The sequence below is a fragment of the Sorex fumeus genome, unplaced genomic scaffold (assembly GCF_029834395.1).
Source record: "Sorex fumeus unplaced genomic scaffold, SorFum_2.1 ptg000072l, whole genome shotgun sequence".
NCBI classification, from domain to species: Eukaryota; Metazoa; Chordata; class Mammalia; order Eulipotyphla; family Soricidae; genus Sorex; species Sorex fumeus.
In genome coordinates this window covers 51,013,268-51,036,163 of record NW_026606129.1, presented here as the reverse complement: position 1 = coordinate 51,036,163, position 22,896 = coordinate 51,013,268, and the positions used below count along the sequence as shown (strand labels likewise).

General features: G+C 60.5%; 3 protein-coding genes across 4 annotated transcripts; 1 reads left to right on the top strand and 2 right to left on the bottom strand.

Moving 5' to 3' along the window:
• The first annotated feature begins 92 nt into the window (after positions 1–92).
• On the top strand, positions 93–5,003 carry IFRD2 (interferon related developmental regulator 2). 2 transcript variants are annotated; one of them, XM_056129005.1, is made up of 12 exons: positions 102–517; positions 2,293–2,412; positions 2,501–2,585; positions 2,703–2,827; positions 2,912–3,069; positions 3,188–3,238; positions 3,326–3,504; positions 3,595–3,700; positions 3,878–4,015; positions 4,121–4,249; positions 4,332–4,427; positions 4,533–5,003. In XM_056129005.1, exons 1-12 carry the CDS (start codon positions 457–459, stop codon positions 4,611–4,613), a joined length of 1,329 nt encoding a protein of 442 aa, XP_055984980.1. In that variant the 5' UTR covers positions 102–456; the 3' UTR covers positions 4,614–5,003. The 2 variants fall into 2 exon arrangements, with proteins under 2 accessions (XP_055984981.1, XP_055984980.1); XM_056129006.1 differs by lacking the exon at positions 4,121–4,249 and having other exon boundaries at positions 93–517.
• On the bottom strand, positions 4,981–8,597 carry LSMEM2 (leucine rich single-pass membrane protein 2). The gene is made up of 4 exons (XM_056129694.1): positions 8,576–8,597; positions 6,020–6,130; positions 5,747–5,929; positions 4,981–5,613 (listed from the first exon to the last, which is right to left on the bottom strand). The coding sequence occupies exons 1-4, from the start codon at positions 8,595–8,597 to the stop codon at positions 5,480–5,482; spliced, it is 450 nt and encodes a 149-aa protein (XP_055985669.1). The 3' UTR covers positions 4,981–5,479.
• Positions 8,598–9,778: 1,181 nt separating this feature from the next.
• On the bottom strand, positions 9,779–21,053 carry SEMA3B (semaphorin 3B). The gene is made up of 18 exons (XM_056129231.1): positions 21,023–21,053; positions 17,387–17,573; positions 16,501–16,658; positions 16,343–16,405; positions 15,892–16,011; positions 15,726–15,819; positions 15,464–15,583; positions 13,780–13,925; positions 13,579–13,690; positions 13,389–13,458; positions 13,163–13,307; positions 12,621–12,840; positions 12,005–12,096; positions 11,879–11,920; positions 11,529–11,686; positions 11,359–11,414; positions 11,147–11,286; positions 9,779–10,844 (listed from the first exon to the last, which is right to left on the bottom strand). Exons 2-18 carry the CDS (start codon positions 17,493–17,495, stop codon positions 10,404–10,406), a joined length of 2,286 nt encoding a protein of 761 aa, XP_055985206.1. The 5' UTR covers positions 17,496–17,573; positions 21,023–21,053; the 3' UTR covers positions 9,779–10,403.
• Positions 21,054–22,896: the final 1,843 nt, after the last annotated feature.

Here is a 22,896-nt window from a genome sequence, read left to right as displayed (position 1 = left end):
CTTCCAGTTCCCAACTTGGTGGTCAGTCTGTGTGCACGTGGGGGACGGCGGTGCGGGGTGGGGGCGGGGGGCCTCGGGCATTGTGGGTGCATAGTTCAGCTAGAGCGCCGCGGGCTCCCAGGTCCCCGGAGTAAACTACAGCCCCCAGCATGCCCCGTGCCTCGCGGGCCGGCGGAGACTGCGCGCGCAGGCCCCCGGGAATCGTAGTCTCGGTCACGTGCACGCGGGGCCGCGCTGCAGCGACCGGAACTCGCCTTCCCGGCGACCCGTCTAGCTGGGCCGGGCGCTAAAACACGCCTGGCTGGGCGGGGCGCCTCGCGAAGATGGTGGCGCGCTCGGAGTGTGGCTCCCACCGTCTGCCCAAGTGTCAGCTCGACGCAGCGGCTGCCGTGTCGCCGGCCTGGAGCCCCCGGCCGCCCGGGCCCTGACCCTGCGCCTCCGCGCCCGGGTCCCGACATGCCGCGTGCCCGTAAGGGCAGCAGCGCGCCCCGCAAGGGCGGCCAGCACCGCAGAGCGGGTAAGTCGGGGGCATGGGCGAATCCTGGGCAGTGATCCGGGACCCAACGGGGGGTGGTTGGCGGTGTCCCCCAGGGCCCTGGGTTGCCGGCTCCTGCCTCGACCCGCCCGGAGGCAGTGCTGGCCGCCGCCCGCCCGCACCGACCCCAGCAGACAGCGGCCACGTGCGCGCCCAACTTGAGCGCACCACACGCCAGGTCTGCAGGGAGAGGGAGGGTCGCCGCTACCGACGCCACGCGGCTACGCCGCGACCCCCACACCCTCTCCGGCCGCGGGTTCCCCGTTGGCCCTGTACTTCACTCGTCCTCAGTGGTGAGACAACTCGCTGAACAGAACCAACTCGCTGCCCAGCCCCCGGAGCCAAGTGTTCCTTAAGTCTCCGGAGTGGGGGGACAGAGTCGGGTGGGTGGTGGGCGCTGGTGCCGGCCTCACGCTTGGAAGGCAGCCGCCCTGCCGCTGTGCTCTGTACCCGTGGCTTCCTGGTTTTATACCCGGAGCCTTAGTTCTTTTCCTGGATTAGACTAGGAAGTTGAAGGGAGGCCTTGCCTGCCCTGGGCACTGAGGAAGAAGCTGGGGGAAAACCGCAAGGTCCAGTTCTTGGTGGCTCTAGACTGAGGAAGAATTCCCAGGAGCTCATGGTAGGCCCCAGACTCTCTTATCAGAGTCTACCAGGAACTTGTCTGTTACTGTCAACACATGTTTACTCTGCAAGGCTGGGATATCTGCTAGACACTGGCTGGCAACCGCCCTAATAGGTTAACTTGTGTGGGGGACACCTAAGGCTTGGGATAAACCAGGGTAGCTCTTGGGAGCTTCAAGCCTGGGATACTTTGCCCTGGGAAACTAGGAGCTTCTGGGGCTTGAGTGGCAGGATTGCAGGTGAGCTTGTTGACCCCCCCCCCCATAAAAAAGATAGTCACTTGTTTAGTCAGTTACCCTTCCCGAAAGAGGTGTTTTTGCAGATGAAAAACCAGGCCTTGAAGGCTACTCATATGACCTTTATACTCCTGTTATGATATGGAACTGAGATTTGAATGCTGGCTCTGACTCTCTCATCTAAGCCCTGACCCTTACCCTGGCGACTGGAGGCAGCCCACATTACTGGTTGGTGACTGTGCTCCCTCAGGATCTGCCTGGATTCCTCCTCGCTCCAAGCTGGGTCATAAGCCTACCTGGAACTGGGAGCAGGCTCTAGTCTCAGAGAAACTGCTTCCCTGGCCTGCTAGGTTTTCCCAGCCTGGGCCTGATGTTCCCTTTCTCCTGCTTCCTGGCTCAGCTGCCCTTGTACCAATCCCTGCACTTCCCTCGTCGGCCTCAGTGTTCCCATGTCAAAGAGCTGCAACGTTTTGTGGGCCTGGTGAGGGAACCCAACAATGGAGGCAGTCCAGGCTGGAGCAGTAGTATAGTGGGTAAGGTGCTTGCTCTGCACACGGCTGACCTGGGTTCAATCCCCAGCATTCTATATGGTCCCCCAAGCCCCATCAGGAGTGATCCCTGAGTGTAGAGACAGAAGTAAACTCTGAGCATCTCAGGGGGTAACCAAAAAACCAAAGGGGGCAAGAGAAATAGTACAGCTGGTAGAGCGCTTGCCTTGCATGTGAATGACCCAGGTTCAATCCCCAGCACCCCATGTGGTCCCCCGAGCCCCTGCCAGGAGCCAGGAATGATCCCTGAGCTCAAAGCCAGGAATAAACCCTAAGTACTACCAGGTGTGGCCCCAAAACAAACAAGCCAAAAAACAGTGAAGGCAGAACAAGTGCCTCTGCTTCCCCTCAGGTGCCCGGAGCAGTACCCAGGCTGACTCAGGTTCCAGTGAAGATGAGGCTGCCAGCGAGGCCCGCAGCACCACCAGTGACTGCCCCAGTCTTCTGAGCACCACTGGGGAGGACAACCTTGGTGAGAGAGGGTGGGCGTTTGACAGGGACCCACAGGGTTCAATGGACTGGGGCTGGAAGCGAGACTGACCGGCTAGCTGGCCTTGCAGGCGGGGATGCCGTGGATGAGCAGGGCCAGCAGGAAGACCTTGAGGAGAAGCTGAAGGAGTATGTGGACTGCCTTACAGACAAGAGGTACCCTTGACTGCCAGGCCACCCTTCCACCCATGTCCCTGCTCAGCCCAGGCCAAACGTGACTCGGGTAGGGCTGGACCCCATGACCCCTCCCTCCACTCCCTCTACGTCCCCCAGTGCCAAGACCCGGCAAGGTGCTCTTGAGAACCTGCGCCTGGCCCTGGCATCCCGCCTCCTCCCTGACTTCTTGCTGGAGCGCAGCTTTACACTGGCCGATGCCTTGGAAAAGTGCCTCAAGAAAGGTTGGGCCCAGGGGCACACGGGGGACCTGAACTGGCTGGGTGCTGACCTTTGCTGACTGGACTAACTGCAAAGCATCCCTGCAGGGAAGGGCGACGAGCAGGCGCGGGCGGCTGCCGTGCTGGGCCTGCTCTGTGTGCAGCTGGGCCCCGGACCCAAGGGCGAGGAATTATTCCGTAGCCTGCAGCCCCTGCTGGTCTCTGTGCTCAGCGATACCACAGCTAGTCCCGCTGCCCGGCTCCATGTAAGTGACCCCTTGTCCCACGACACCTGTCCCTCTCCTCGTCTCAAACAGACGGGGTATTCCCATGAGCCTGGGACCCATCTCGACCTGACTGCCTGGCTCTGCCCTCCTCCAACAGTGTGCTTCTGCTCTTGGCTTGGGCTGTTACGTTGCTGCCGCTGATGTCCAGGTAAGTTATTTTGGATGCAGGTAGTAGAGCCCCAAGGCCCTCACCGGGCATCTGAAGTCTTTTTCTCCTGCCTCTCTATGCCTCTAGGATCTGGTTTCTTGCCTCACATGCTTAGAAGGTGTCTTCAGCCGGTCCTGTGGTGCAGGTGGCTCCACAGCCCCTGCGGCCCCCGCCGGCCTGCATGGCCTGCTCTGTGCTGCCCTACAGGCCTGGGCATTGCTACTGACCATCTGCCCCAGCACCCACATCAGCCACATCCTGGACAGGTAGGGGCAGCTGCCCCCTGGGAAAGGCCTGGGGGTGGGGGTGTCAAGAATCTCAGGACCGACTTGCAGCCCAGCCTGCCCTCTTACCAGGCAGCTGCCGCAGCTGACCCTGCTGTTGTCCAGCGACAGTGTGACCCTGCGGATGGCTGCGGGCGAGACCATCGCTCTACTCTTTGAGCTCGCCCAGGACCTGGAGGTGTGCAGGGCTGCAGGGCGGCTACTACTGAAGCCACTGGCCCGTCAGGGTGGAGGCTGGGGCTGCTACAGCAAACAGGGCAGCCTTCGGCTGTCATGGCGGGAAGTAACCCCCAGCCTGACTTGTGGGCGCTGTGGCGGACTCCCTTGTGCTGAGAGCTGCTTGCCTCCGCGGCAGGAGGACTTCATTTACGAGGACATGGAGACACTCTGTGAGGCCCTGCGCACTCTGGCCACCGACAGCAACAAGTTCCGGGCCAAGGCCGACCGCCGGCGGCAGCGCTCCACCTTCCGTGCCGTGCTACACTTTGTGGAGGTGCGTGGGGGCCGTGTCTCTGTCCTAGAGGGTGCCCCTCCTCCCCCTTGCCCCCAGACACAGCCCCCAAGCCTGGTCATGTGGACACCCCCCATCCCACTGCAGGGTGGCGAGTGTGAGGAAGAGACGATCCGTTTTGGGCTCGAGGTGCTCTATGTGGACAGCTGGGCACGGCGCCGGGTCTACGCCGCTTTCAAGGATGTGCTGGGTTCCGGCTTGCATTATCACCTGCAGGTGGGGTGGTGGGCGAGACGGGGACCGGGGGTAGCCAGCAGCTGCCTCTGGCCAGCCCGAGCTCAGCTCCCTCTGCCCGCAGAACAATGAGCTCCTGCGGGACATCTTCGGCCTGGGCCCCGTGCTGGTGCTGGACCCCACTGCTCTCAGGGCCTGCAAGGCCTCACGCTTCGAGAAGGTTGGCACCTGGCTCGCCCTTCCCCTCCCTTTGCTTCCTGGGGCTGGGGGCTGGAGGAGTGGAGGGGAGCCTCCCACGTTGTCACTGTCGTTTCCCCACCCCTAGCACCTGTACAATGCCGCTGCCTTCAAAGCCAGGACCAAGGCGCGCAGCCGTGTGCGGGACAAGCGGGCAGATGTCCTGTGAGGCGTGGCCCGCGAGAGACCATCAGCGCCCTCAGCTGCATTCATAACAGAAGACAGTGCCACAGCTGGTCTCTGCTGTGAATTGTTGTTTTATATTTTTAATGACAAAAAACAAAAAACCAGAGGGGTAGAGGCCAGCTCAGGGGGACTCGGACCCTTTGCCTCTGCACTCAGCTGTGAGGCCCCTTCCTGCCCCCTCCCAGGCTGTGGCACGGGCAGTGGGGCACTTTCCCTTTCCTTTCTCAGGTCTTCTCCCCTGGGATGAATCACTTCCTCGGGGCTTCAGCGTTTTGGACACTTGCCATATTAGGGAGGCGAGACTACTGGAATGAATTCATGTGCTGATTTATAGCTTACTAGAGATCATTAAACTGAATGCTCTGCTTTGAAGGGTCTCAGCTCCTTGCTCCTTCTGCCTGCCTGCCCCTGCCACATCCACCACCCCTGACCACCCCACCGGCTTCCCTCAGTCTCCCTGTCACCTATGCCCTTCAGGGCAGGCTCCCCATGGTGACCCCGCTCTGTGTGAGCAGCGGCTCTAACCCCCTGCTGGGAGGCTCAGGCGGCGCCTGGATGACCGGGAGGGGACAGCTATTTCTGGACTTGGGGGCCTGTTGTCTGGGGGAGGCCAGAGGGTGCTGACAGGCCACAGGAGGAGCCAAGGGGGCTGGGTTACTTCCTGGGGCTTTGGCACCCTAAAGCTTGACTGCCCACTGGCCTGCAGAGGTCAGAAGTGGGCAACTGTAGGGGTCAGATCACTCAGACAACGGCCTGACCAAGCAAGTGGTATGGCCAGGGGGCAGGGAGAGGAGAGACCTGCCAGCGGTCACTTGATTCGTACTCTCGCCCCCGAGGAGCAGCCGCCTCTCAGCTGGGTGCTCGGGCCTCGCTGTTGTTGAGCCTGCGCAGTTGGCTGAGGCTGGCCAGCCGCAGCTTGAGCAGTACCTCCTCCTGCGTGCGCAGTGTGTGTGCCAGGACACGGAGGGACTCACTCTGTAGCACTGCCAAGAGGAGGGCACGGGGGTATCAGACGCCGGCCACCCTGACTCGCCCCACTCCGCACCACACCCTCCCCGCCGTGGCCTCTGCAGCTGCTCCCCGCAGCCACCTCTGATGGCTCATGGGTGGCCTTACCACTCAGGTAGACGGCGAGGATGGCAAGAGCCAGGCAGGTGAGCACCAGCAGCGCCAGCAGCAACAAGAAGCCCAAGCGGCCCTGCAGAGGGCTGCAGCCGGCCTGGGCACACAGCGAGGGTGGCAGGATGCCCAACAGCTCGTCCCAGGACTGCGCCTCGGCCAAATAGGGCCTCAGGGAACCTGTGGGCAGACGAGTGGGTGTTGGAAGGGTGGTGGGTGTGCCCCCTTCCCTCCCTATCCATGTGCGTCCCACGTTCCTGCCCCCCTCACCTCCACCGTGGAGGTCGCTGATGGACTCCACTGGGTGCAGGCGCACTTCCTGTACGTGGTTGGGGGCCAGCGGGACCCTGTTCCTTGGGCTCGGCGTTGGTGCCACTGTGTCTGTAGGGACAGCAGGAGGAGGATTCAATTGGGGGTCACCCTCCTTATTCCTGGCAGCAGAGACTCAGACAAGGGCGGGACAAAGGGACATTTGACTCTTGATCCCCTAAAACCTACTCAGGAATGACCCTTGAGCCCCAGCTGCAGAGATCAGTTTCTGTGCATTGACTCTGCCACTTTGCTGTTTCCCTCCCATAGCCTCAGGGACTCAGGTGTTCACTTCTAGGGGTGTTTCTGAGAGCCATGGAGAAATTTAGTCCAACCCCTGTTCTGTGAGTCAGCCTCCAGGCCAGGAAGAAGGCTAGGCTCTGCCCTGCACCCTGCCATCAGACTGCCATGACCTGAATCAGCGTGATTCAGCGGGCCTGTGTGAACCCGCTGCTAGCACTCCCACTCTGCGCCAAGGCAGAAGACCTGCCTTCCTTATCAGACTCACACAGTGTGCCCAGGAAGGCCTGTGAGGGAGCCCGGGCCGGCAGTGTTTCAGTTCCCTTTGGAAATTAGTAAACCCTAGGAACGGGACTAAGGATGTCCATCACTGGGCAGGGAAGGTGTTACCACTCTCCTGATAGTTTCCTTCCCCCCGCCCCCCTCTCCCCATCTACACCTGGCTCTGTCAGGGATCACTCTGGAGGTGCTCAGGGGACCATATGGGATGCCAGGGATTGAAACCAGGTGAGCCTTGTGCAAGGCAATGGCTCTACCCCACTGTACTGTCTCACTTTCTCCCCAAGAAGGTCTTAGCCAATACACACACACCACCCCCTATCCCAGTGCTAAGGATCAAATACAGGGCATCACATTTGCAAGGCAAGTGCTCTGGCACTCATCAAAGTGCCCTGGAGACCATACAGCGCTGGAGATCAAATCTGGGGCTCCCACAGGCAAAGTACGTGTGCCAGCCCTACACACATTCCAGCATTAGACATAAAACTACACATCTTAAGAGGGAGATGTGAACCCACATGTGCTTGGTCAATGTGGGCATTAGCTGCACATGGGCTCGGGCAGCATATGAGCTAAATGTTTCTTTTATATCTGTTTTTTAATTTTATTTATTATTTAGATCTTAGCTCTGTCAGACCTCCTGATGTGCAGGAAGGAACGAGGTAGCAAAGTGGAAAGTGGGAGGTTTTAAAGGAATGCCCCCTGTGAGGGGCAAGTGTGATCGCACTCTGGGTCTGTCATCTTCAGAACAGTAACAACCTTCATGATTTCCTTGAAACTTGCTCTTGACATGCTCAAGTAAATAAAAGCAGTGGTTGCCTGCTTGCCATCTGTATGGATGGTGGGAGGGGGCTCCCATTAAATTGCCCCCTTTTTTTTTTGCATGTGGCCAAGTTTACCTCATACTTTCTAAACTGAATCTATTTTATTTTTTTTATAATGTAGGAGCACTGCTATTTATTCAGCCATTGATTAAGCTGATTAAGTTGGGCATGAACTCCACATTACTTTTTTTTTAATCTTTAAATTTTATAAGTTAGTTCACAATGTTAGATTACATTCAATATTCAAACACCAATTCCACCACCATTACACCTTCCCACCACCAAATTTGGGATATTTCCATCCCAAACGCCAATCCCTGCCCCAAAACACAACCAAAATAACATTTTGTATTATCTGTCTAAACTGAATTTAGATTGGGTTTCAAGCCTTGGACAAGGCTAGAGAGATAGTACAGTGGGTAAGGTGCTGGCCTTGCATGCAGCTGACCCATGTTCAATCCCTGGTTCCCATAGGGTCCCCTGAGTCCTGTCAGGGGTGACTGCTGAGTGCAAAGCCAGGGGTAGGCCCTGTGTGCCCAGGTGTGGCCCCAAAACAAAATCAACACATGTGTATGCACACACCCAGAGCAGGCCCCTCCTAATGAGGCAGGCTGCTGGGTTGAAGTGTAGGGTGCAGGGTGGAGCCACTGGGGCAATTTCATGAATGACCACTGAAGTCTGCACAAGCAAAGCCAGTATGTCTGGACCAAACTGCCCTCCCCGCTACACACACACACACACACACACACACACACACACACACACACTTTTGCCAGTTGCGGGCACTGGGGTATAGGTTGGAGATGTCCAGAAGCCTGTTCACTTCATCAGGGCCATTTACCCAAACACTTCCTGAAACCATGACCACCACTAATCCCAGCTTCCTCCCTGAAGGCAGGACCGGCCTGGCCAGACCACTGGCCAGCTCACACACACAATGGCACAACCCAAAGTACCTCCTCCTTTGCTCCCCCAAATCCCTCCCTGCTGCCCTGAGGTGGAGGTAGGGCCTGAGTGAGGAGGGATCCAGCCTGACTGTGTGAGTTCCTCCTCAGGCAGAGACACGGGGACGGACTGGTCCAGGAAGGAGGACAGCAGCTTTCAGGAAACAGGCAGCTTTCTCCGTGTCCATGGTGTGGAAGGCCGGCCTGCCCTCCCTCCCTGCCTCTCTTACCTTCTTGGGTCTCCTCAGGCATGGTGGCACTCAGGCCGATGACAGTGCCCAGCAGCAGGATGGCAGGATGGGGGCAGCAGTGGCTTCTCTGAGCCCAGAAGGCCTGGCCACCTCCCAGTCGGGGCCTAAAATTAGGCCTGAGCTCAGCACCCAGGGCTATATTTAGAGGGGGCAGCTCTTAGCCATGGAAAGGGGCAGAGAATCACAGGGGCTGGCCTGGATTAATTCTCCGGTGATGGAGCCCAGACAAAAGTACATATGTCCAGGGGAAGCCTGGGGAACCCCTACATATGCATGGGTGCCTTCATCTAGAAAAGCCACCTCAGGCTCAGTCTCCAGAATGTTCAGCATGGCAAGACAGGCTGTGTGCCCCACACTGCACCCTCAAGCGATCATTCCTCCTCCAAGCAAAGGGAAGACGAGAACCCATTACTGTGACCTACCTGCTAGTACCAGGGACTGGGGCGGGGGGACAGAAACCTACTGCACAGGGCCAGGCAGGCAGAGACACCCCATAAAACACATGCACCTATGCAGGTCAGTGGACTGGTACTTCCGTTATAATGCTAATAAACTGGGGGAAGATTTACTCTAATATTTACTCACACCTATTAACCAGTACTAGCAATGCAAGGTGTTTTTGTTTCTTCTTCTATTTTTTTTTTTGGTATTTGGGTCAGGTGATGTTCAGGTGATGTTCAGAACTTACTTTTGGTTCTAAGTCCTGGAGGGTTTGGGGAACCTTAAGGAGAGTAAGGGATTGAACCTGGCTCTGCTGCATGCAGGGCAGATGCTCTGCCCGCTGTACTACCACTTTAGCCTCGGGGTTTTAATTCATTTCTGCAGTGCTAAGGATTGAACCCAGGGCCTCATATGGGCTTCCTGGCACCAATTACCCCTGAAGGGGAGACATGCTCCAGCTAAGGGTCCACACTCTGCTGTTGACCCCTGTGCCCCTCCTAATAAATTGGACAAATAAGACAGGGTAAGGGGAGGGCTGTACCTTCTAGAACATCCCAAACCCACTAGGACACCATAACACTCTGGCCCCCTTGATGTTCAACAAACATGGCAAGCATATGCCCATGTCAGGGTCCTGGGTCCTTGGCCGTGGCACTTCTTCCTGGAACCTGCCTCCAGATAGTTCCACGGCTCACACCTCATCATTTATGTCACCAGTGAGGCCTTCTGCACGTCATTTTCCGTAGCACCCAGTTTTATTTTCTTCACAGCATCAGCCCACAAACTGGATTACTCAGAACATACTATGCACGTGCGCATGCCCAAAAGTCCTGCAGAATCCACCCGGTGGCATAAAAAACAGCCACCGTTAGTCTCATCCGAAGCATCGCAGACACAAGAAACCGAGGTCCCAAGACTGCTAGGAAAGTGCCCCAGGCCACACGGCAAGACCTCGGAGCAGCGGTTGTCTGCTGTGGCCATTGCAGTGCAGGGAACAGTTTATTGCGTTAGTACAGTTGGCCCACCCCGCCCGCCCGCCCAGCCTCTTCACAGCTTCTGCTCTTTGCCAGGGGAAGGAGGTTCGTCCCGGGAGGGCGCCCTTGGCACCTCCCTGCCCTGTCGTTCCTGGGAGCTCTGCTTCTCTGCCCTGTGCCTGGCTTGGGCTGCCCCTCCTGGGGCTACATTCAAGGGTTATCCTCTGTTAATAAATAAGCCGGAGCGGCTGCCCCTCGGCCAGGGCCTGTCGTCGGTGTCTCTGTTGCCGGGGACCACAGTGCGCCTGGCCCCTAGCGGTCAGTCTCCCAGGGTCTATCCGCCCCTTCGCCCCTGTCGTCTCCTGCCCAGTCCCTGGCGTGGGAATGCCGCGTCACCAGTGCGCGGCGCTGCGCGGCCCCCGCTCAGCTCGCGGCTCCGGGGCGTGCGTCCGCCGGTTGCGGCCCTTCCTCCGCGCATCGGGGGACGCCTCGGGGGGCGCCTCGGGGGGCGGGGGGCGCGGCGCGGGAGGCGGCCGGCACATTCGCAGGGAGCTCGCGCCGCCACCGCCGCCGCCACCGCCGCCCGGCTCCACCAACTGCAGGAAGTCCCGGTACCAGAGCTTGGGGCCCGGCGGCGCGGCGGGCGCGGCGTCCTCGCTCCGTGCCAGCCTGTCGGCCTGCGCCGCGCTCAGCACGTGCAGCGCCAGGCGGCGCAGCGGCTGCGAGAAGCCCTGCTCCACGGCGGCGCACAGGTACGCGCCCGAGTCCCCGCGCCGCAGCCGGCGCAGCAGCAGCCCCGCCGGGGTGCGCTCAGCGCGGTCCTCCGCCGCCACCTGCGGGCCGGGTCAACGGAGACCGGGCGTCAAGGACCAAGGGTCTTCAGAGGGAACCCCAACCGGGAGGGGAGCCCCTGGAAGTGGAGGGGGGCGGGGTTAGGACGCGTTAGGCTCCCTCGGTGTGGGGCAGGGGCAGTCGGCTAGATGGGTCCGGGTAGCCTCATCCCGGGGGAGTTAGGGACCAAAGGCGATGTGATGGGGCAGAGAGTACAGTTTGGGCTGGACGCGTCTAGATACACGAAGCCAGCGTGGGGCCCCGTTAGTCAGGTCAGGACCTCTCCGGATGTAGGGGGGCCCACCTGGGTGCCGGTTTGCTCCCCCGCGCGCTGGACGGTCCACTCTAGGCGCGCCTGCAGTGAGCGGGGCTCACACTCCAGGAAGACGCTGCCGCCCTCCACGCCAAACACCTTCCGCTCCAGCAGCACGGGACGGGATGAGTCTGGGGACCCGAGGAATATCAGATGGGGCCCAGCGGGGCGGGATGGGGTCTGGGGAAAGACGGGGCACTCACCCCCGGAGCACAGCGTGCTGGGGTCTCCATTCCTGACATCTTGTCTCCGGAATCGCCTGGGGATAGGTAACAGTGGAGCCCTCTGGAGCCAAGAGGCTTTCTTTTCGCCCAGGACAGCCAAAGAGCCTTAGCCTCCCCCCCTCCCCGCAGCCTGCCCCACCCCTGCCCACCTCTTGGCGCTCGGCTGGAAGCGTGTACACGCGGCACCGTCCCAGGCGCAGTAGGGGTCCCGTGCCAGGCAGCACTCGGCGCAGGCGCGGCCATGGGCAGCGCAGCGGTACAGCGGGATCTGGGCCACCCCGCTCCTCGAGGCTATGTACAGCTGGTGCTAAGGGGCAGAAGTGGAGGTGGGGGCGTCAGAGAGTTAACGGATGGGAATATTGGGGTCTTGGATCACAGTCTTTGGCAGAGCCTGAACTCCAATCCGGGCTGGAACTATGAATGGACCGCTGGGAGTGGGGGCCAGGGTGTTCCAGAATGTGCTGGGTTCACTCCATCCCCAAAGCTCCTAGTCACTTACCCTCTTGGAGGAGATTTGCATACTGGTGACAGCAGATGAATCCTGAAAGGAAAAAAAAGTTGCTGAAGTCTGGGCTCAGGAGGGTGGGAGCACCCCAGGTGCCAGGGAATGGAGGGGAGGCCTCACCTCAAAAACCTGCAGCTCCTCCAGAAGCAGCCCCTCTGCGCTGGGTCTCCCGCCCTTGGGCACAGAGATCACCTTCAGCACTGTGCCCACGTCTGCAGGGGTGAGAAGGGACGGGTGATCCAGAGTTCCCTGCCACTCAAGGTGGGGGGCTCCTCGCCTCTGGGGTCTATGTCCTCAGCATGGTTGGGTCTCTAAAGATTATGGGCTGAGGGGCTGAGACATGGCCCCATGGTAGAGCACACCCCTCCAATGAATGAGACCCTGGATTTGATTCTTGGTATCCCAAAAAACGGATGTGGTTGGGGGGTGGTCAGGGTTTCTTCAGAGCAGCAGCTTTCCAGGCCAGGGGTCTGATCCTGGTAGCACCGCTACTGGGAGCCTCAGGGCCACAGCCACGTTTGTGATTTCTGGCACACTGCAACCAATGTGCAATCCTGGGTTACCCCAACAAAAGGAAGGGAAGTGGGCGGCAGGTAGGTGGATTCATTAGGGAGATATCCAGCTGGGAAGGGGCAAAGCTGAGGCAAACCATGGAAATAAGTCTGCACGGGGGGGGGGGGGGGGGGTTCCTACTAACAGGTCAAAGACTGGACATGTGGGTCATGAGCGGACTCACCGGTGCCAATGAAGAGGACGTCGTAGTGTCCATCAGCAGCTGCCACCCGGTCCGCAGTGATTTGAGTGAAGGTGTACCCAGCGCCCACTTGTAAAAAGAGAGGCCGCCCCCCCACGGGCAGGACAGAGTTATACATAAGGGGGTGGTTGCGGGCAAACTGGATGACATCATCAGGAAAGTCCTTGGTGGAGCTGAAGGTGCCAAACGTTTTGCTGGGGCACTGGGGGTGGGGAGGAAAGGAGACATGCCAGGGATGTGGGCCTGGGGGTCCAAGGGGCAGCCCCTCAGAAGAGACCTCCAGGAACCAGGAGTGTGTGCATGTGTGCAGGACAGACCTTACCCAGGGGCTCCGAGTGAGGAGGCCCAGCCTTGCCCTGGGGAATCTGAGTGGGGGCACACAAGCCTCCCCCCGAGGAGCCCTGTCTCAAGAGAGTGACTTTCCCCACCAGAAAACAAAGCATGTCACCACCAGGACCCCGGGCTGAGTTCTCCACCCCAAACTCTGTAGAGGGTATCAGGACGGGGGGGACAAGGCTACGCACCATACCAGGCCGGGGGTAGGGGACCCGGCCCTGGTAGGACACCCACTGGTGCAAGGGCCCCTCTTTGTGTGCAAAAGGTCCAAGGAAGGCCCGGCGCACATCATTCATGCTGTACACGCACACTGCCGAGCCCTGGAAGATGTCACTGCAGATGGAGACAGGAGTGGAGTGAGGGTCCCAGGGGAGTCAGCCCTGTCCTCTCCCCCCACTCCCACACATCCCTAACCTGGAGGTGGAGAAAATGGCATAGAGCAGCGGGCTCCAGCGGTCCCGGGAAGTCAGCAGGAACACGTCCTCTGTGGGAAAGGGGCCTGGATAAGAGCGGACACACAGCCCTTCGGGGGCCCCCAGCTGCCCGGTCTCTGCACTGGGCGCCCCCTCCAGCCCTCCAGTCTCATCCACCCCTCTGTGCTCACGCAGCTGGTCGAAGTGCGTGTCTCCCTCCACGCCAGGCACTGAGCACACGAGTCGCGCCTTCAGAAACGTGGTCCACTTGTTGACCAGGCTGCGCTGGCCACCCACATCATTCTGTGGGGTCAATCAGATGAGATTACGAGAAGGGCAGGCAGGCAAAGGGCCAGGGGTGGGGTGGTGGATGTGCCCCGGAGTCTCCTCACCCGGCAGATCTGGCCGACACGAGACACAGACCGGCGTCCCAGAGCCGGGGAGGCCTCCACTGCCAACTCCCGAAAGAAGAAGTAGATCTTGTCATCATCTGGGTTCTCGTTCTCCGGGATCCAAAACACCTTGATGAATTTTGGCTCTGGCCATACATAGCAGGGGACTTGGAGTCAGGGTCTACCACCCCACCCCAAGATCCATGCTTCGCTTCCACTTCTGTTAGAGCTTTGACTATAATGGGGTATATCTGACCACTGATGAACCCATCAGTGCTGACACAATCCAGAGAATCAGGGGTTGTGAGTCCCAAAGCAGCCGCGAGAGGGCAGCAGAGACCATAGCTACCTGGGCATGCAGGCCATTGAGGTTGGGGGGACCCAGGCTGAAGGCAGTCCTCTGACCTCACTCCTTACATTTTCTGAGGCCAGTGGGCCGAGAAAGATGGTACAGTGGTTAAGGCATTTTCCTGGGATACAACTGACCTGGGTTTGATTCCTAGCAACCCATATGGTCTCCTGAGCACCAGAAGTAAACCTTGGGTACAGCCAAGAGTGGCCCAAAAACCAAAAAGGAAAAGGAGGGAGACTGGGTGTCTGGTGGTGTTTATTTTGGTTTTGTGGCTTTGGGGGTCACACTTGGTGCTTAGGGGTTGCTCTCCATGGTGCACAGGGGACCATGCTATGCCAGAATTGAATCTGAAGCCCCTCTATTTTAGACAGAATAAATTAACTGTAAGGTGAACGTGTGAATGTCTAATCCCCAAATATGCATGTACTCCTGTTTTTGTGGGGGGCAGCATGCTCAGGGAACCAGGTACCATATGTTGTAAGGAACTAAGCTGGGGTCTACTGTATGCCAGGTGAGCACCTTAATCTCTACTCCATCGCTCTTGCCATGGATTGGTTCTTTTTTATTTTCTTTGCTTTTTGGGTCACACCTGGCTCTGCACTCAGGAATTACTTCTGGCAATGCTCAGGGGACTATATGGGATGCTGGGAATCAAACCCGGGTCGGCTGCGTGCAAGGCAAACACCCTACCCGCTGTGCTATCACTCCAGCCCTGCCATGGATTGAGTCTTGATGTGGGTGACTGAACTGAGGGTCTCCTATTTGCAAAGCAAACACTACCACTGAGCTACCTCCCTACCCTTACGGAGTTGTGCCAGACCTCCTGAATTTTCTTCCTTAGCAGGAAACATGCCCCTTACTCCAGCCTCAAGCACTGCTGGTCTCAACACTCAGAACGGTTCCTGCCAGTGCAGCTCCCCATTCTTGCACCCTTCAGAAATCCCTTCTTGGACTTCTTCCTGCCTGAGGACCTTTTCACTAGTTTGCTCTTCCCTCAATCTGTTGGGCTTTGGGAATTATCTCACACCTGCCTTTCTATTCCCAACCCTCTCACCCTCCCACCAAGTCCGTGGTCCCCCTTCCCCATTCCTCTCTACTCTCTCATTGACCTCCTGGCCATTGGAATTGATCTTACTGTGAATTCGTTCTGAGGTCTGTCAGGTGTGTGCGTGTGTGTGTGTCTGTGTGTCTGTGTCTGTGTGTGTACGTGTACGTGTACGTATGCGTGTATGTGTGTATGCGTGTATGCGTGTGTGGTGCGTGTATGTACCTTCCTTTCAGGGGCCTTCCTCAGCACCTGCCCACCAGCCCACCAGCCCTCCAGCCTCTCACCGTTCAGCCAGCGAGAGTCATGTGGCTCTGTTCGAAGACCAGGGCGACGGCCCAGGCTGCGGAAGATGGTGAAATCTCGGCCCATGAGGTCCGCTGCCACCCCCGAGTACAGCTCTTCCCCTGCAGACAGGGAAGGGCTGTAAGGCCAAGCACAAGGCTTGGGGTGTGGGGTGCAGGGCGGGGGGTGCTGTGGAGCTCCAGGCTGCTCAGGAGAAACACTGTGAGGGTGTGGGGCCCTGAGGGGCCCAGCCTCCAGACTCACCCACCAGCACGGAGGCAGCCCTGTGGCTGGGGTCGTAAGGGCTCTTCCCCTTGCCGTCCTCCAGCCTTCGGAGGTTCAGCCGCAGCACGGGGTCCTGAGGGGCGACAGTTACTCCCGGGCCTGGCCTCAGGCACCCGACCTCCTTCCCTGCCTGGACTGGCCTTACCTCCAGCCGCTGGCCCACTTCCACGAAGGCGCAGGTGGGATGGAAGGCGCCCGTGCCACAGGCCAGCAGGTGGGTGCGGTTGTAGGCATGTAGCAGCTTCACAAAGTTCATGCACTCCGTCTGAGGTGGGGGGCAGGGCCCGTGAACCCCAGCAGCAGCACCCCAGCCCTTCCCTTTCTCCTCACCAGCCCATGCCCCTGGGTCACAAGCCCAGCCCATCTCTACCCAGAAAGGGTCTGGGAAAGCAGCTCCCCCCACCCCCGCCCACCCCTCTCCCGTGACCCGGAGCCCCAAGAAGAAACCCATGAGTCCCTATTCTGACTCACTACCTTCGGCCCTCAGCCGCTTGGACCCACTGCCATCCCAGCAGAACAGACAGGCCTCTGTCTCAGCACTGGCCCCCAGAGAGTGAGGGGCCCCCGCCCCCACCCACCCAGCAGCCCACACTCACCCCAATGTCCTTGCCCGCCCAGTTGCACTCTTCTCGCCATTCCACTGGAGCCGGCCAGGCCAGCTGGGGGTGGGGAGGACATGGTCAGACCCTTGGGGCACTCTCCCCTGGGTCTTCTCAGGCCAGCAAGAGTGAGGTTCTGGGGCGTGCTGGGGTACCTTTTTGGCCCGCCTGCTGATGTTGTCCAGGTTGAGGGAGGCCACATGGTTCTCGGCGCCCACGAACAGCCGTCCACGCTCCTCATCCACCAGCAAAGCATCATAGCAGCAGGTCCGCTCTAGCCTGAATGTCCGCAGCCCATGGCGGGCCTGAAGCTCTGCAAGGTGTATTGGGGAGGTGGGGGGAACACCGCTGAAGGATCACAGGTCTCATGTTGGAAGTTTCCCTAAGCCCCCCTGCTGGGACTCGCACAGGCCCAGGTGTGTGCCAAGCTGGCCCCGCACACACAAACTCACTTCATGCGCAGAGAGACAGGCTCCCCCTCTGTGTGCAGCCCCCTCCCTGCACCCCGGGGGGGAAGCAGGTGGAGCTTGGCGTGCTGGGACAGGCAGGACCTCCAGGTGGGCACCCTGGGAGGCCAGGATTGTGGGTGCCCGGTTCCGGAAGGACACTGGGCAGTGCAGTAACAGGGAACCCCCCATCCCCCCTACCCGTCAGGCTGAGAGGCTCAGGGTGAGGCCACTGTCTAGTCACCCAGGGGGTGCTGCTGGTGGGGCCCCACGCTGTAGCTTGCCCCTTGCTCCGCTGCAGGGGCGTGGCCTGATGGGGGAGGGAACGGGACAGAGGCACAATCTGTTGCCATGGGGACAGGAAGGGTCTTCCTGGGAAAGCATGAGGGAAATGTGGGCAGAGAAGCTGGAGGCGGAGGCGGCAAGGGCAGGGTTAACCGGAGATGGTGGCCTGGGACCCCCAATGCAGTCCAGTCCAGGCCCCTTGGCACACACACCCTCGCACACACTCTTCCACTCACAGGCTCATAGCAAGCCAAGTCCCCTTCCCGCCCTGCCCCGCAGTGGAGTCCTCTCACCTGCAAAGCTCACCTACCTCGGAAGGAGAGTCGAAGGCGTGGGGAGCTGGGGGTGGCACCCCCCAGCACTGCTACCCCAAGCAGGGCCAGGCCCTGGATCATGGCGGCGGCCTCCGCCCGCCCCATCCCTGCGACTCAGGGCACTCAGGGTTCAGCGGGCATGTGTGGAGGAGCCAGGAGCCGCCCTGGACTCTGCCCCGGGATCTGGAAGAGAAGGAGCTGCAGTGAGGGCGAGGGCGGGCGGGGAGGCTGGGGGGAGTCCCCAGGGATCAGATTACAGCCCCTAGGGGAAAGAAGCTGGGGGTCGCATTCTGCTTCCGAGCCCTCCCCTCCCTCAGAGGGTGCCCAGCCTGGCCACAATCACAGACACACCCACGCTGGGCACAGCCTCCCTCGGGGTCACCCCCACACTGCCAAGCACCCGCCCCACCACGTCACCCTCCCCAGTACCCGCCCTCCCGGCATAGACATTAATTCATAAACTATGTGCTCCGCTTAGGGCCAGCCTGGGACTGGCCTGGGGATAGCGGAGGACTAGACTGGGTCTCCCTGTACACGAGGGGGCAGAGTGACTCAGTCATGCCCGTGGTGGCCAGGGCAGGGGCAAAACAAACTGACCAGTGAGCGTGAATGACACAGACCACAGAGAAACGGGTAGCTTTGGGCCTGCAGCCAGTGGTGTGTGCGCTTGTGCGTGCAAGACTGCTGGGGGTGGCTTTGTGCACACAAAGTGTGCATCTGTGTTGTGTGTGTGTGTCTGGGAGACCACATGGCATTGGCATCGAGTGCAGAATGTGTGCATGCCTGTGTGGCACGTGTGCTTTGAGACATGTGACATGCATGCACACACCAGCGACTGTGTGTCCCTCTGGATGGGCAGGTGAGCACACGCTGTGCAACAGCAAACACTGCCTGGCCTGGGGGCAGCCCTGAAACCTCTTCTCAGGGGGAGAGAAGCACTGACCAGGAGCCCTGGAGACCCCTGGGCCGGGCAGAAACCTCTGACCCGCCACCAGGGGTTGCCCCTGTAACCTGATTTAGCAGCCCAGCGTCACGCTTGACCTCACTCGCTCCCCACCCCAGATGGTGGCCCTAAGGTCACACAGAAATTCTCTGAGCTCTGACTTCAGAGGAATCCAAGAGGCACCAAGTGGGGAGAGGCAAAGATCTGAGGCCGCCTCTCACGCGGGGTGCCGCCTCCCCTCCCCACTCATGTCCCCAGCCCTGGATCTCGGAGTTTCCCCTTCCCTGAGCTCCTCCAGTGCCCTTTCTTCCACCCTTCAGAAGGGGCAGGGGTGCTGCAGTGCCAGGAAGGAGCTAGGGGGCAGGTGCCAGGCAAGTCCTGGTTGAGACCAAGTGAGGCATAGCAGGAATGTGGCCATGCTGAGTGGAGACCCTGGGCTGGGGCAGGAGCGGGGTACAGACCCCAGTCTGCAGACCCCCACCTTCCCGGCCCCTCCCAGGTCACCTTCCTCGGTCCCTCTGCTGACACTTGCCGTGATCCTCCACACAACAGCGCTGCTGTCTTGTGCACAAGCCACCAAGCGCTCCCCACCCCAGCCCTGCTGGGCCCCTGACAAGCTGGGGGCACAGGACACAGGACACCCTCAAATGGCGCCTTTAAGGAGCAGCCCCCGCCCCCACCGAGCCAGCCACCGCCCCGCATGCCGTCAAGTTTATGGGGCGGGCAGATCTGGTGACCCAGCGGGGCAGCAGGGACCGGCTGGAAGTGGTGGCTGGACCAGAGTGGAGCTGCCACTAGGGAGGGGTGTGGAGGGATGTCCCTTCCTGTCCAGGGACAGAGAGCACCCCCTGAGCAGTCCAGAAGTGGGTGAGTGGCCACTCCAAGCAAAGGAGGAAGAAGCAGGAGACACCCCCACCCCCTCCTCCAGTCCCAAGTGACTCTCACAGAGGGAGCAGCTGGGTTGGGGGCACCCCCTCCCCAGGGACTCACCTGTCCCTCCACAAATGGGGAGCTTGAGGGGGTAACAAGACCTTCACCTCCCGCGCTGCAGAGACGGAGGGAGGGCAGGATTCTGAGGGGCCCCAGGCCCCAGCCCCGTCTTCAGCACTTGGGCCCCTGCAGGGTTTCTGCCACCTGGTTGGCAGGGCTGCGAGATACCATCACGGGGGCGGGCAGAGAGGAGGCAGGCGGGGCGCTTGCCCAGCTGCTCCCCCTTCCACACTGAGGGGTGTGGGCGCCTCCAGAGACCCGCGGGGGAGGGCTTCCTCGGCCACCTACCTCCTTCACCCTGTTTCTCCCTGAAGGTGGGAGACCAGTTCCAGCAAATACCGCATGGAACGGACACAGACTGGACCCCGGGGGTCCCCAAACTACCCTTATCTGTTGGGAGGCTCTGGGGCCTGATCTGGGTCTCCAGCAGATCCAGGGGGTCTTGTGGTGCCAGGCTGGGCTGGGGGGGCAGCCATGGCTCAGAGGGCTTTAGTTCCATGGGGTAAGCGCCTGAGAGTTGAGGATGGGCTTCTCCTCCTCCCTGGTGCCCTCCGCACCCCCCCCCCCCCCGCAGTATCTTCCTGCACTCCCCGGGCGGGGGGCAGAGATGTGATACCAGGCCCCGTGCCCTGTCCCTCACTCTGAGCCTCTGCAAGTGGACTTCCGGCTGGGCTGGCAGGCAAAGGGTGGGGGGCAGGGTGCTGGAAGGGGGACGCAGCCCCTCTTGCTCTTGCCTCCGGACGGACGGACTTGGGCAGCCTCCCCCGACTCCACGCGCGAGCAAACAAAATTCTTTGGCTGTTTACAATTTTCCACCCAAGCGGCCAAGATCAGCAAATGCCTTGGAGCCCCCCCCACCCCCCACCCCTGAGCCCCCTACCTGCCCCTGCCTTCTCTTCCTCAGGCCCCAGGTTTCAACCCACCTCTTCCTGGAGCCAACCCAGAATCCCTCCTGGGATGTGGGCCAGGACCTCCACCATCTGTCGGACACCCCGAGACTCACCCCCACCCCCTCCAGGTCCAAGTGCATGCCAGGGCCACGGCCAAAGCCAGGCGGGGGTGGGAGGGGGCGTGGAGCCAGCGGAGCAGCCACTGGCTGTGGGTCACACCAGGTACCCGGCAGCCTGGGGTGGCTCTCAGCACAGTGGAATAGACCGAAGGAGACACTTGGTCCCTGCTCCTGCACCCACTCTGCCTGGGGCACCCTGATTCCTAGGTCTGCACCCCTGTCCAGGAAGCCCTGGGCAGAAGCCGCCTGGGGTGAATGTCCTGGAGTCACCTGCCAAGGCCTTGGCTTTTCTTTCTGGAAATGACTGCCTCATGGTGCCAAGCCCCAGCACCTGCCTAGCCACCCCACTGCAAGCCAGCCTGCCCCTGCCGCCTCAGACTGTCTTGGCTGGGGTGCCAAGCGAGCCCTCCTGGTGCCCACTCACACCTGCTTTAGCCATCAAGGCAAGTGGCACCAAAGCCACGTGCTCCTGGCACCTGCGGCCACCTGGAGCCTAGGATGTTCCCCCCCCCCCCCGCACGTGGCCGGGTAGGGGCAGTGGCAAATGGGCCCTGGAGGCTCACGGACACCCAAAGGTCCTGGCCACACATCTGCCACCAAGCTCAGGGGGGCCCCCCGGGAAGGAGTGGTCAGAGCCCTTCCTCCCCCGCCCCCAGCCTGGTCTTCCTGCTCGGGGGACCCCTGGCCCACCTTTGTGAAAAGATCAGCTCCTCCCCTCCTTGCTGCTTCCCTTCCCTTCTGTGGGCCATGGCAGTGAGGTGGAGGGGCTGCGGGAGGGGCGGCGGCGGGGAACCCTGGGCCTCTAACAGCGGCCCTACCCCCCACGGCCCCGCCCCTGCCCTCCCCTCCCGCACATTCCTCCCGGACTGAGGTCAGCCCCTCTGGGATGGGGAGCCCCCCCACAGCCACATCACAGCTCGGCACTCACTTCTGTTTTCTTCATTGCCCAGCAGGGGCGGGCGGGGAGTGGGGAAAGGAGGGGGCCGGAGGTGGGGCCTCCCTCTCCCCTTCTTCTCTGAAGCCTGGGGGAGGGGGGTGGCAGGAATGCAGAGAAGTCAACTCCAGTAGCTCGGTGCTCATTAACATACATTAACATAATACCACAGCCCCCTGCCCCCTCCCCTTTGAGAATCACCCGCCGGGAGGCGGCTGGGGAAGGGGGAATCCTGCCGGTGGCTCAGTCCCTCACCAGCTGTGCCTCTCTGATCCTTCCTTGCGCTGGGACTGGCACGATGCGGGTAAGCAGGTGTACTCGCGAGTTGCCACGTCAGCACCGGGCATCGGGGCCTCCCAGGGGCTAGGGCAGCCTGCGCCTGACTCTGGCCCCAGTCCTCCAGCCCTCCAGTCCGTGACTTCCTCAGCCTCAGCCTGAACCTCCCCAGTGACAGAGGGTAGGGCGTTTGCCTTGCACGTGACCAACCAGGGTTCGATCCCGGACACCATCTGGTTCCCCCAGCATCCCTCAAACTGACTTCTGAGCTCAGAGCCAGGAGTAAACCATGCATACTGCTGGGTGTAACCCCCAAACAGAAACAAAACAAAACACCTGAGCCTCCTCAGGCTCTGGGAATGCCTCAGTCCTTTTATGTTGGGGGTGGGATTGGGGGGGCGGTCACACCTGGCGATGCTCAGGGGTTACTCCTGCCTCTGCACTCAGGGATCACTCCTAACAGTGCTTGGTGATCATAGGAGATAGATGCATGCCGAGGATCACACAGGGGTGGGCTGGGTACAAGGCAAACCTGCTATGCTCCCGGGCCTTGCCTTAACATACCCAGCACTGCTGGAGGCCTTCCTGTCAGGTTTAAGACAGGAAAGGGGGCACATGTCATAGCTCCCTGCATGCAGGCACCCAGGGCTTCTTGAGCAGCACCGGGATGGCCTGGTGGTCTCTGGCACCCAGAGCCCGAGCAGCACTGCATCCTCAGGCCTACTATTGAACTGGCGGCCCAGTATTGCTGGGAGTGGGCCCCAAGTGCCCTGAGCCTGCCCCCAGAATCGCTTGGGGAACAAAAGGCCTGCCTGGAGAAGTTGCCCGGCTGTGCCCTGCATCCTGTCTCTCCTCTCTGCGCCTGCCAGCACCCCTTCTGGGAGGTGTTGCTCTTCCTTTGCCAGGACTTGGGACTGTTCCTTCCCTTACTCTCTCCCCCTCCCCCCATTTGCCAGTCACGCTTCCTCTAGGATCCCATCCTTCTCTAGGACTTGGGGTCCCCATGAGAGAGGATAGAAACGGGACGGCCGGTGAGAGCCTTCTGGGCCTGAGATGGCTGACCTAGGTTCTGGGGTGGACGGAAAGGAACCCCCACATCTTCAGAAAGCGGTTGGGTGGTGATTGCCTCCTGAACAAGCTCACAGAGGTCTGTGCCTGAGGCAGGGAGAAGAATGGGCAGGGGCTGTCCCCTTGGACACTAGTGTGACCCCCCCAGGGTTGCCGAGTGGCATGGACATGGAACCAACAGTGCTGTCTTAACACAGACGGCTCAAGGCCCTGCTGGGTACATGATGGGCCCGACACCCTCTGGGTGTCTAAAGCAGGGTGGTGGCCATTGATGAGGGGACAAGCA